General features: G+C 37.5%; 1 protein-coding gene across 5 annotated transcripts in view; it reads left to right on the forward strand.

The window, feature by feature from the left end:
• The window catches only part of LINS1 (lines homolog 1), a 28,908-nt gene extending 16,611 nt beyond the window's left edge, over positions 1 to 12,297 (forward strand). Inside the window, exons 2-7 of one of the 5 annotated variants that reach the window (XM_050800139.1) lie at positions 4,696 to 4,991; positions 5,089 to 5,178; positions 6,401 to 6,542; positions 7,296 to 7,886; positions 9,453 to 9,624; positions 11,411 to 12,297. In XM_050800139.1, coding sequence (XP_050656096.1) covers positions 4,836 to 4,991; positions 5,089 to 5,178; positions 6,401 to 6,542; positions 7,296 to 7,886; positions 9,453 to 9,624; positions 11,411 to 12,290 — 2,031 coding nt within the window. In that variant the 5' untranslated portion in view covers positions 4,696 to 4,835 and the 3' untranslated portion in view covers positions 12,291 to 12,297. Of the gene's footprint in view, positions 1 to 4,494; positions 4,992 to 5,088; positions 5,179 to 6,400; positions 6,543 to 7,295; positions 7,887 to 9,452; positions 9,625 to 11,410 lie in introns of all 5 variants that reach the window. The other 4 variants (XM_050800137.1, XM_050800140.1, XM_050800141.1 and 1 more) reach the window with 4 other exon arrangements.
• The last annotated feature ends 425 nt before the right edge of the window (positions 12,298 to 12,722 follow it).

Raw genomic sequence — 12,722 nt, forward strand, 5'->3', positions numbered from 1 at the left:
CTTTATTTTAATCAAGACTAAGAGCTTTAACTGAAAACATTAATTAGCCAAATGTCTCCAATTCTCTATCAGGTTTTAAAGAATATTTTATTATCTAAACCTTTTCCACATCTTTCTCCACTACTTACTGGTTTCTTACTACGGTATTTCATAAATAACCTTTTCAAATCTGTAATCTGAACTAACTTTTAGATAACTTCTGAATTAAACAAAATTATTATGTTTCTACTAGTAATATAAACTTTTCAGCACATATTATCTACAGAATTATGTGTTAACTAGAATTCTTATCCTTAGTAACCTAAAACTTGTGTGAAACCCCAAAAAGCAAGAAATTCTGAACCATCAGTGTGGGCATTTATAGATAAGAACAGTTCCACAATTTAGAAACATACTTCCCCATATCACATCCCTTTCTTTATTGGAAATGACCCAGATATTAAATGAGCATCAAAAATAACTCAAAGCATTTAATTTACACAAAAAGTTTACCTAAAACATTTATCCCATTCACTGTGCTCAGTTCTTTCAGTTTTAACAAGGGTGACATCAGACATCAATCATGGTATGTAAAATGAACATTGGTTCAGTCCAGAAAGGTGGGACAACTCTAAGGGGGGTGGGGAGGGGGGGCTTCCAGGGCACAGGTAGGTGAGAGACAAACAGTTGCATGCTCTTGAGTTTCTGATTAGCCTTTCTAAAGGAGGCAATCAGATATGCATTTATCTCAATGACCAGAGGGATGACTTTGAGTAAAATGGGACACACATTTGCCCTAAGCAATTCCCAGCTTGAATGTTCCCTTTAGCTTAGTGATTTTGGGGGCCCAAGATATTTTCCTTTCACAGATTTCTCTGATTTGTCAAAAAAAAAAAAAGTCACGCTAACCAAGATCATTTTGTTTTGGCTAGGTTTATAGTTTTATAATCTTCTATGCCAAACGCTGACATCTCAAAATATCTAGCGAAGACAAACATAAAACCAGACAAAAAAATGTATGCTGATAGTTCTGGCATTTGTTTTTATTTTACCAGTAATTTTAAAGCCAGCTTGTTTAGTAAAGTTATACTTAAGTCACGTGAACTTAAAAATTGCTTAGACTTAGTTAATGTATGAGCACTCTTATAAGTCAGTTCAGTAAACACAGCATATAACAACAAATGTACATACAAATAAACACATCTAGACATGTATACACATACACGAACCAAGATCCAATAGCTTGGAACCCTAGCCGTGAGATAGCAATACAAGCTCACCGGTTTTACTTCGTTTGCCGCAATAAATAATCCCATGAAGGCTGTGAACCAAAATTTCGAGTAAAGCATTTTCCATGGCAGTTTGATTTTTAAACGCCAAACCTCACCAGACCCCAAAGGACACTGGGGCCAAACAGTTCCAAACAAGAGCACCACACATTAACCAGGCCCTCTGCTTAGAACAGCAGCACAAAAGCCTGGATACATGCAACACCATCCCACTTTCCCATTCAACGGCAAACTCCAGATTCCAAACAATATTGGGGCCAAACAGTATTGCAACTATGAGAGAAAGTTCTAAGGAGAGTTTAGTACTAGACCTCAGAACCTCTGCCAAGGGCATCCCCTTTGTAGAGATTGAAGTCCAGAGGATCCCCGTGGGTTGTTCCCCTTTGGAGTCCAATCTTAGAGTATCAGACGTCTCTGACCTTAGGTGGAAACTGGTGCTGCTTTGTATACTTTTCCTCCAGAGGTGATGGCTTGCTGTGAGCTTTCCTTTGATACCTGGGTGTAATCCCCAACTTTCAGCATCTGTATAATTTGATAAGACCACGCTTTCCCATGCTTCTCGTTCCACTAGAGTGACAGCCATGAACTGTAATGATAGGATGTGGAGCCTGAGTGGGCTTCTTTTGTCCTTAGCCAGTCGAGTAGGGGAGGGAAGAATTTATGGTTATGTTTTTCTGATTTCTGTGAGCTGCCGTAACATATTAATCAAACCCAAAGGAGAAGTCAGGGGAACTCTGATTTAGAGCCAGTTGATCAGAAGCACAGGTGAAACATCCTGGGGCTTGCAATTGGCATTAGAATTGTGGCTCAGTCTTCAATCTGTGTGATCTGATGGTATCCCCAGGTAGATAATGTAGAATTGAATTGGAGGATGCCCAAGTAGTGGTCTGTGCAGAGTTGCTTTGTTTGCTTACTGGCTGGTGGGGAGAAATCTTCACACATCTGAGGTCAGAAGCATGTTGTAAGAGAATAGTGGAAGAAACTGAGTTTATTTCTTCCTCTCATAACCCCAATGCTTTTTTTCCCCCCCTCTGTCTCTAAAGGCTCATTTTGAATCTGCATTTCTTAAAGTTTACAACCTTTCAGTCTAATTTCTCACAATCACTCTTACCAAAGAACCTGGGTCCCACCATGAGAGAAAACAGCCCATCAACCCCCTGGAATATTTTATTTACTGGCATTCACTTTGGTTGGTGTGCTAAAATGATTGAGCCATATGAAATTGCCCTTTGTGTGGGTTGAAACTGGGTCAGATAGCAATTTCATTCTCATTTTGGTAAAATTTAAGGACTTAGTGACCCATAAGAATATTATTGGAAGTATTTTTATTGCTATAGCATTTAAATAAAAATAATTCCATTTGTTGCTGAAATTTTTACTAAAAGAGTTGAGCATGTGATAGTAATTAAAACAAAATATTCTGTTTTATAGTATCAGTAGTTTGAAAAGAAGTATTATAACTAAAATATAAAGTAAGTGCAATGGAATTAGACTTTGAGGTGGAACATGAAGACCTAATTTCTGATGTGTGACAGATGATATATCAGGCAATTAAGGAGATTATTTTGTTCAGGCAGTTGCAATAGGGAGAATGTTCACTAATGGGAAACCTCTTGAAGAGGAAGGAGAAAAGGTAGGGATTAATAAAACGGGAGTCATCAAGGAAGGGTAGAAGTAGGTCCTATTTGGGAATTGTATTTCAGTTGGTCCTTTCTGGTTAACCGTTTCTTGGTTTAAAAAAGGGTGTGGTGCTTATCCATTCTGGCCTTCTGAGAGCACTCAGGGCTAAGATAAAGTGTAACACTGTCAGATGGAACAACATTATGAACGTTTGTATTAATAAATCATATGGGATGCATACCACAGGTTGAAAGTGTGATTCAGAGAAAACTTATCAAAAGTTTCATTCATAACTTTAAAATCTATAGGTTTCTTAATATTTATTTCTCCATGAAAGGACTAAAACAGGGCAGCTTTGTGTTGTGGAGTAATCAACAATTGAAATTCAGGCTAAATCGGGAAGAAGCCAGCCATTAAAGACCAAGACTAGGCTAGTGGGCCATATTGTAGACGGAAGACCCAGTATAAGTGGTAGCCTTCCGAAGTCTTTTGGAAGTTGAAGATGGGAAGGGTGTCTATAAATGGGTCAGGGCAGAGAAGTCTGTAATTTTGTTAAAGGGTAAATTTCAAGAGTGCAAAATCACAACCCGTATAAAATGACCACGTATCAAAGATTTTATTTACCTTTTTAGTAAGGGAACCAGGCACAACCTGTTTAAAGGAGCAGTAAGAAAACCATGAAATCTATGTAGAGTGAAGGAATGTTAAAATGAGTTTACAGATGGAAGCAAAACTGATTTTTCCCGCTAGGGAGAGGGTTGCCTCTTTGTCAGACAGTTATTCACATATCTCTGGACAAGAATTATTTGAGGTGTGAAATAGCTCAAAGGCAATGAAAGGAGCAAAACCCCCTTCCTCCCCAGGGTCAGATTGTTCCCAGAGGCTCCAGCATTCCATTGTCATGGTATTCAGTAATCTCTTTTGCTTATGCCAAAGTCCTAAGTTTTTCCTTGCCATACTCCCTCTATAGTAACTACTTGCTGCTTCTGATATTGATGCATTTTAAGTTGGAATTTCATTGGCAATAGCCATAATCTAGTTTGACCATATAGCAGTCTAACTTTAAATTTTTATCTATAAATTGGAGGTGAAGGTTAGTGAATTTGAATTAGCTCAGTGGTTCTCAGTTGGTGTGATTTTGTCCCCCAGGGGACATTTGACAATGTCTGCAGACATTTTTTTGGTTGTCAAAATCTGGCAGGTCAGGTGGGAAGTGCTTTGGGCGTGTAGAAGGTAGAGGTCAGGAATGCTGCCAGACATCTTATAATACACAAAACAGCTCCCCACCACAAAGTTATCTGGCTCCAAATATTAATAGTGCCAAGATTAAGAAACCCTGATAGCCATTGAAAACTGTTAGAGGGAAGCTCAAGTTTCTGCTGTGTTAAAATTAAACATAATTTTATGCTCTCAAATCTGTGTGGAAAGCATACATTTCATTGTTAAGGTCTTGAAATAATGTTCCTGTTACAATTTTCCATTTTAAAAATTAAGCAGTCAGCATACCCTTTAACTTGAGAGAGTTGGTGATTAAGTGGAAACAGTTGCTTTCTCTTGTAATAAGTGTATAGCACTTAGAATTTTTTTATTACTTTTCCTATTTTAGGTTTCACTGAAGAAACATCTTAGAGATTCATTGCACCTCTGAGATTTAATGTTTACAACTTGGAGTTGTTGACCTTCTTAAACATTTTGAAAGTCAAAATGAAAGTTTTCTGTGAAGTTTTAGAACAGTTATACAAGAAGGTACTTCTTGGAGTCACACTTGAAAATGACAGCCATGATTACATCTTTTATCTCAACCCAGGAGTTTCAGATCAAGATTGCCCTACAGCCACCTCCTTAGAATGGGCAAACACCTATGGTATCCAGGGCAGGCATCAGCCTATCTCTGTCGGTGTGGCTCCCATTGCTGTAGCACCTGCATGTTTGAAGACCAGCTCTCTGATGAGCAGTTCCAGAGAAGTAATGCTCCTTCAGTTAACAGTGATCAAAGTGATGACAACCCGGATATTGTCTGTCAAAACTGAGTTCCATGCAAAGGAGAAATACAGAGATATAATTAAAATTCTCTTAGAATCAGCTAAAGTTGATTCTAAATTAGTAAGCCATTTGTTTTTTTTAAAGATCTAAATATAATAAAAATAAAATTTTTAAGAACATTCAGCAATAGTGGTTAATTGTATTTGTTTTCCTCTAGATCTGTATGTTCCAAAATTCAGATAAATTGTTATGTCACATGGCCGCACAGTGCCTTGCATTGCTTCTCTATTTCCAATTGAGAGAAAAGGTAAGATAAGTAATCAAAGTGCGTTATTATTTCTCTTTCTTAATTTTTTTTTTTAATTTAAATGTTTTGTGGAGACAAGGTCTCAGTGTGTTGCCCACTCTGGTCTCAAACTTCTGGGCTCAAGCAATCCTCCTGCCTTAACCTCCCAAAGTGCTGGGATTAAAGACGAGAGCCATGGCACCCAGCTTGTTTCTCTTATAGTTTCTTTAAAATTGCTCTTTGACATTTGATTTTTACCCTTCAAATGTTTGTATTAATAAGACGTTTGCTCACATAATAACATATGTAAAACCATAAAAATTTAAGAATAGAATAGATTATTTGTGTCAAGGATTAGAGTCTTAAATATGTTGTCAATCTTAATCAGATTCTTAACCTGAGAGGTGAGTTTCACGTAAGAGTCCATAACTTTCTGCATATTCTCAAACTACTAGGTGGACCCCTTTCCCCTAAAAAGATTTAGGAACCACCTCTTGAGAACAAGCCTATTTTCACAGGTTTAATGTAAATTCTAACAACAATCCTCAGCATAATGTAAAACAATATAAACAAATTCAGAGTTGAGTTTTTCTCTTATCTCTGAATTAAACAAATGAAGTATCTACTGACTTTTCAACCATAATCTCTTGCTGCTTTCAATAACTTTTTCCTGAATATAAAAAGTGATATTATAGTAGAAAATTTGGAAAATAGACAAAGTATAAAGAGCAAATTAAAATTAAAAATTCACCACTTAGAGATAACACTGCTAACGTTTTCATCTTCCTTTTTTATTTTATTTCTATGGCATATTCAAATTTTTTACTTAAATTATATTAGGATATTTCTGTTCCTTCTCAGTTTACCACATATTACCATACTTCTTTTGACCAAATGTGTAAACAATGTGGTATACAGTTGTGTTATGTAAAGAAAATATTGTATTTTAACTACTTTTTTTTTTTTTTTGAGACAGAGTCTCGCTCTGTCGCCCAGGCTGGAGTGCAGTGGCCGGATCTCAGCTCACTGCAAGCTCCCCCTCCCAGGTTTACGCCATTCTCCTGCCTCAGCTTCCCGAGTAGCTGGGACTACAGGCGCCCGCCACCTCGCCTGGCTAGTTTTTTTGTATTTTTTAGTAGAGACAGGGTTTCACCATGTTAGCCAGGATGGTCTCGATCTCCTGACCTCGTGATCAGCCTGTCTCGGCGTCCCTTAACTACTTTCTTTATTTTCTCACTTGCAGATAACCTTAAGTAATTCCTGGATTGCTTTTTGCCAGAAAAATCTTTCTGAATACTCTGAGAGTAATAAAGCAATATACTGCCTCTGGACTCTTACAGCAATAATAAAAGAAATCTTTAAAGATTCATGTTCACAAAAAACAGGTATGGATTACATGGCCCCATAAACAATCATCATCTTGCTCCTGGGAGTATTGTATTTATAATGAGAAACAAAACTTACTTTGGAACATCTGATCTGTCTTAAAGTAATGAAAAACTCAGTCTCTTCCAATATATTTTGATTGAGGATAACCTGTTTTAAAAGAAAAAAGCATAAGGAAAAAAGTAAAACTTTTCATGGTCGTAAATCCCTTGCATTGTTTGATGCTACTGATATTCGTACGATGAATTTCTTTTTGTTTTTTTTTTTTGTTTTTATTTTTTTGAGACAAGTCTTGCTTTGTTGCCCAGGCTGGAGTGCAATGGCATGATCTTGGCTGACTGCAAGTCCTGCCTTGCGAGTTCAGGTGATTCTTCTGCCTCAGCCTTCCGAGTAGCTGGGATTATGGGTGCTCACCACCACACCCAGCTGATTTCTGTATTTTTAGTAGACACAGGGTTTTACCATGTTGACCAGACTGGTCTCAAACGCCTGACCTCAAGTGATCCACCAGCATCGGCCTCCCAAAGTGCTGGGATTACAGTTGTGAGCCACTGCACCTGACCATAAAATGAATTTTAACTGTGGTTCTTAGCCATTACTCTGTGTAACCTCATTTGTTAATGTTAGAGGTAAACATTCCAAATCTGTTTTTTCATCTTATAAAGTGATATTTATAAAAACCGAATTGTAAAATTATTTGAAGAAGACTGCATTTTCCCTGTTTATAATTCCCCCTATTTTTATAATTGCAGAAATTCTAAAGCAGTTCCTGACTCATTTCGACACTATTTTTGAAGTGTTTTACAATTCCTTATTCTCTCAGCATTTTGAAAACTGCCAGGATACTTCTAAAATAGTAAACATCCTGATATGTTTCCTGGAGTTGCTTGAGCTTCTCATAGCCTCCAGAATCTACCTGAAGTTACATTTCACTTGCCAGAGGATTTTATTTTTGAAACCATCTTGCATGCTAGAAGTTATTACCTGGCCTATTCAGGCTTTTGTCAAAAGGAAGGTCATCATATTCCTCAAAAAATGCCTTCTCTTTAAAGTGGGTGAAGACCTTTGTCGTGGATCTGTACCTCCCCTAATGCCGCCAGACCGTCATGTAGCAATGGACATGCTGGCTTTAGCTAATGCCGTTTTGCAAGCTGTGAATTTGGGATTGTTGAAGACACTGTCTGTTGATGGAAAACATTCCTTTTTTGGAGGTGATGAAGTTCAACCTGGATGTGAACATATCGCTAGTCCAGATCATGTGATCCTTAGAGCAGCAAGCTTAGTTATAATGAAATCCTTGGAAATCAAGTTTCAGAATTGTTCGTCAGCAAGTGAAATGAAAGGTAATTCCCCGAACTCCTTTTGTATGCAGCGTGAAATTATTAAGTATAGTAATTCATAATTATCAAATCTCAGGACTAATATAAATTCCACTAATTTCAGCTGTATGTTATCCTATTTATAACTTGCTACATTTTCCAAAAAAAAAAAAAAAAGAGAACTGGATTTACCTTTAAGAAACATGTCAGCTTTTTGTGGCTACAATGAATTTGTAAAGTATAAGGAATGATTTAGGTTTAAAAAACTTGCTGTTGAGTCATCTCAAAGTAAGTGATGGAAATTCATATTCAAGTATTTATAGCATTTTATTTATATTAATCCTTCTTTTTAAAAAAAAATCTAAAGTGCAGTTGCGTGACCACGGCCCACTGCAGCCCTGGCCCGCCTTCGGCCCATGCTATTCCTCCCGTCCCAACCTGGGAGGTCCCATCCTGGGAGATCAAGGCTACAGTGAGCTGCGATCCATCGCACACCTGTACTCCAGTCCTGGTGCAACAGATGGAAATCCTGTCAGAGAGAGAGAGAAAGAGAGTGAGGAGACAGAGAGATTAAAGAAAAATGTGTTCACTCCCACTTAAGTGTTGTTACTATTGTTAGTTATTATTTCTTTGTTATTGTTATGTTTACTGTTTGTTTATTTTGAGGCTGGGTCTTGCTCTGTTGCCCAGGCTCACTGCAGCCTCAACTTTTTGATCTCAAGCGATCCTCCCGCCTCCATTTCCCTACCCCATTTATATTAATCCTTCATACAATTATTAATTCTACTAATGTAGATTATTGAAAATTAGATATTGATTTGAAGCTAATATATGAGAAGTTATATTGATAAAGAAATTGTTACATATATAATTTCCAGGATAGTAACACAGGAGTTCAAAGTCTTCCATTTTACTTGAGAAAAATGAATAGTAAATGTCTCTAAACAAGCAGCATACAGATTCAGTGAAAAGTTTGAATGTGAGCAGTGACATCACTGAATTGCTTTGGATATAATTTAGCTTCTAATAACTACACATTAGTTATAATTCTGTGCAGTTATAATTTATAACACTAGATGGCACCTGTTATATAATTCAGTTTTAAATTGTAGTTAAAACTACCTAAAATGTTTTTTATTTTTGTGCTTAATAGTAGTACTTCTGTGCTCTAAATAAACAAAAAATGTTTTTCTGTTATTTTGAAGACAAAATTATTTTTGCTTGGTCGCATTCTTGCCTCTAGTAACAGACAGCTCTGGCATCCGATGAAGTGATCTTTGTGGTCTGCTCATTTATTTATCTGCTTTTAGCAAGAAATCACATAGCTTTTATTTCTGAGAGACAGTTATTTGGCAGTTGTTGCGAATAGATGATCTAGCTGTACATTTTAAATGTATGCTCTGGAATGAGCCTCAGTGTCCTCATTTGCCAAATAAAGATGATTCCTAACTGATTCCTGATGACTTTTTGAAAGTGAATTAGGATTAATTGCATCTTAAGGTAGTCTAGGCACTATGAGTTTATATATAGGCAAGATATTAATTCATTCATGAACTATTGCCTATAGTTTGAAATTTGCATTTTTTGAAGTTGACTTACAGAGGTTCATGTCTGAGTTATTGACCTTCTTAAAGCCTCACCTTCAGCCCTCTCTGCAATTACACAATCCATGCAAATGGCTGTCTAGAGTTTTCATAGAACAAGACGATGACATGCTGGAGGCTGCCAAGGCATCACTGGGCATCTACTTAACACTTACCAGGTTAGTGTATTTTAAAGTATTTATTGAACGGCCTACAAGTCAGGAAAGCAGAAAACATTTCTGAGAATTTGCTGGGCGTGTTGCTTACTTTGCATCATTTGGGGTAAAACATCCTGTGGTTTCCTCGTAAGTGGCAGTTCCTTTCTTTAACCCTGACTTACATGAAAAGGAGACTGCATTTGCATCACTGTGAAAACTTGGCTGGCTGGGCCGATCTCAGGTAGTATAAGCAGACTGGTATCTAAAACCATGGCTTCTGATTTAGTCTTCAGTAAGTCAATACACTTCTCTGAATCCTAATTGTTGTTCATTTAAGACCTCTTTTCACCCCTAAGACTTACTTTTTTGTGTTAAGCTTCAGTAAGATGATCTTTGCTTTTGTAAAGGTGAATACAAACTTAGAAATAGTCAAAAGGAGCTGTTCTGAATTTTCATTTCAATATTCAGTTGAATTTGGGCTGATACCTTCTTGAGGCAAATGTCTGAAATTGGTTATGTTACTGATGATTTATACTGATTGTCTCTGCTTTATTAAAATAGCTGTACTTGAGATAATATCTTCTTGTGGCAAATATCTATAATTGGTTATGAAGCTAATAACTGATGACCTTTTCCACTGTTTCTGCTTCTGCTTTATTAAAACACTCACATACTTGCTTTATTTCCATTTCTTTCTTGGCCTGGGAGAAAGGGATTTCTTGCTAATGATCTGTGGTGCAGTGTTGTGCTGCCAGTACTTACTTGTATTATGACACTGCTGGCAATGGCTGCTCTTAGACTCTTAAGTGTTTGGGGCCAATTTTCAAAAGATTCTAATCAAGAACACAAAATTCCTGCATGTGATTTGAATTAGGTTCAAAACGGTCAAATACAAATTCAGTCTGAAAATGCACATGCCTGTAAGAGTATATCTTAATTGTACTCAAAGTTAGCTCCTTACTCCTCAGGAAGTGGAAACCCCTGAATTAAACTTACTTTGTATGTGAATTTCTGACTTTCTTAATTCCAGTTTGGTGTGTCCAGAGAGGCATGTGCTTACAACATAAATACTTTTTTCAGATGTAGTTGTATTTGTTAAGATTTTTTTGGTTGTAAATGATGGAAACCAACTCTAATTTGAGCGAAAACCAAAGTTTATTGGCTCATAACTGGGAATTCTAAAGGGTCAAGTTGGAGTTAGGTATGTACAGGGACTATAATCATGTCATCAGTCACTTCTCTTTTTCTCTGTCTCACAGTTTTGAATTCATTCTCAAGGCATGGCCACCAGCAGTTCAAGGCTTACCTCAGCCCTACGGTTATAATCTTCCATAGCTCCAGCAAAAGTCCCAGGAGAGATCTGATTTAACCCACTTGGGTTACAGAGCCTTGTCAGAACCAGTCATGGTGGCCAGGAGCATGGAGTGTTCTGATTGGTCAGCCTGGGTCACCATGCCCACCCTTGTTGAGGAGGGTAAGGAAGGAGGTTTAGGAATTATCTTACCACATGGAATTGGTTACCTGTAAGAATGAGGAATTCTGATGTCAAGAGAAAGGATGACAGAGAACTTTTATTGGGCAGACAAAAACTAGAACTGCCAAAGTCAGTGGATTTTGCTTTACTGAGTCGGACTTATTTAGAGCTTATGGGGAAAGGAATAGGTTTTGAAATTTTTTCTTTTAAGAAGTGATGCATAGATTTAAAAGTAATCTAATAGGTTAATTTATGATATGTGAATTATATCTGTTAAAACTGTTTATTTTTGTAAGGTCGTTAATCTGGATTCTCCATTATCTTCATTTTCAGAGGATGTGAAGCCACTGAAAGCTTGACCCAAGGAAAAGAAATGTGGGACCATCACACACATGAAAATGGCTACAATCCTCACTGTATTTTCTTGTTCTTCTTAAAAAATATAGGATTTGATTCTACAGTTCTTCTTGACTTTTTGATTTCATCAGAAACCTGTTTTCTTGAATATTTTGTTAGATATTTAAAATTACTGCAAAAGGACTGGGATAATTTTTTCACCATTTGCAATAACTTTGATGCAACTGAATCTAAATATGACATAAGTATTTGTGACTGTGTCCCCTCACTTGTCCAAGACCAAAGCACCAACCGAACAATACCCCATCATTTGACTGCTCCTCATAGTCACATAGATGTGTGTACTCGGCACTCCTGGGCTTCCGATGCTCCCTCTGAACCACTGAAAGCTATGATGTCCAAGGGGACTGACACCATGTGTACTTCTAGTCTGTCTTCCCCCCGGGCCTCTCAAAGTCTGGTAGATTACGACAGCTCTGATGATTCTGAAGTGGAATCTACAGACCAGTGTTTAGCTAACAGTAAACAGACATCTTTACACCAACAAGCAACTATGGAGATTCAGGATGCAGCTGGGACAAGCAGAGATAAAGAAGAATTTAGCCTTGAGCCTCCATCAAGGCCTCTGTTTCTGAAAGAATTTGATACTGCCTTCTCCTTTGATTGTGAAGTAGCCCCAAATGATGTCGTCTCTGAAGTGGGAATATTTTACACAATAGTAAAATGCTTCCAGGAACTACAAGATGCCATCTGCCGTTTGCAAAAGAAAAATCTTTTCCCATATAATCCAACTGCACTTTTGAAGTTGTTAAAATACATAGAAGTGATAAGTAATAAAACTATGAACACTTTGTAAAACATTGGCATTTTATTTTCCAGGAATTGTTTTTCCTTAATATAAATTATGTCTCAATGAAATAATAGTATAAAATAATCACCACAAAAGGGTTTTCCTTTTTTTTTTGAGGCAGAGTCTGATTCTGTCACCCAGGCTGGAGTGCAGTGGTACGATCTCAGCTCACTGCAACCTCCACCTCCCTGGTTCAAGTGATTCTCCTGCCTCAGCCTCCCGAGTAGCTGGAATTACAGGTGCCCGCCACCACACCCAGCTAATTTTTGTATTTTAGTAGAGACGGGGGTTTCACCATGTTGCCAGGCTGGTCTTGAACTCCTGACCTCAAGTGATCCACCCGCCTTGGCCTCCCAAAGTGCTGGGATTGCAGGCATGAGCCTCTGTGCCTGGCTGGGTTTTCTAAACAAGTTCTTACTTTTTGCCTTATTGGAAGCA

The sequence above is a fragment of the Macaca thibetana genome, chromosome 7, assembly GCF_024542745.1.
Source record: "Macaca thibetana thibetana isolate TM-01 chromosome 7, ASM2454274v1, whole genome shotgun sequence".
NCBI lineage: Eukaryota > Metazoa > Chordata > Mammalia > Primates > Cercopithecidae > Macaca > Macaca thibetana.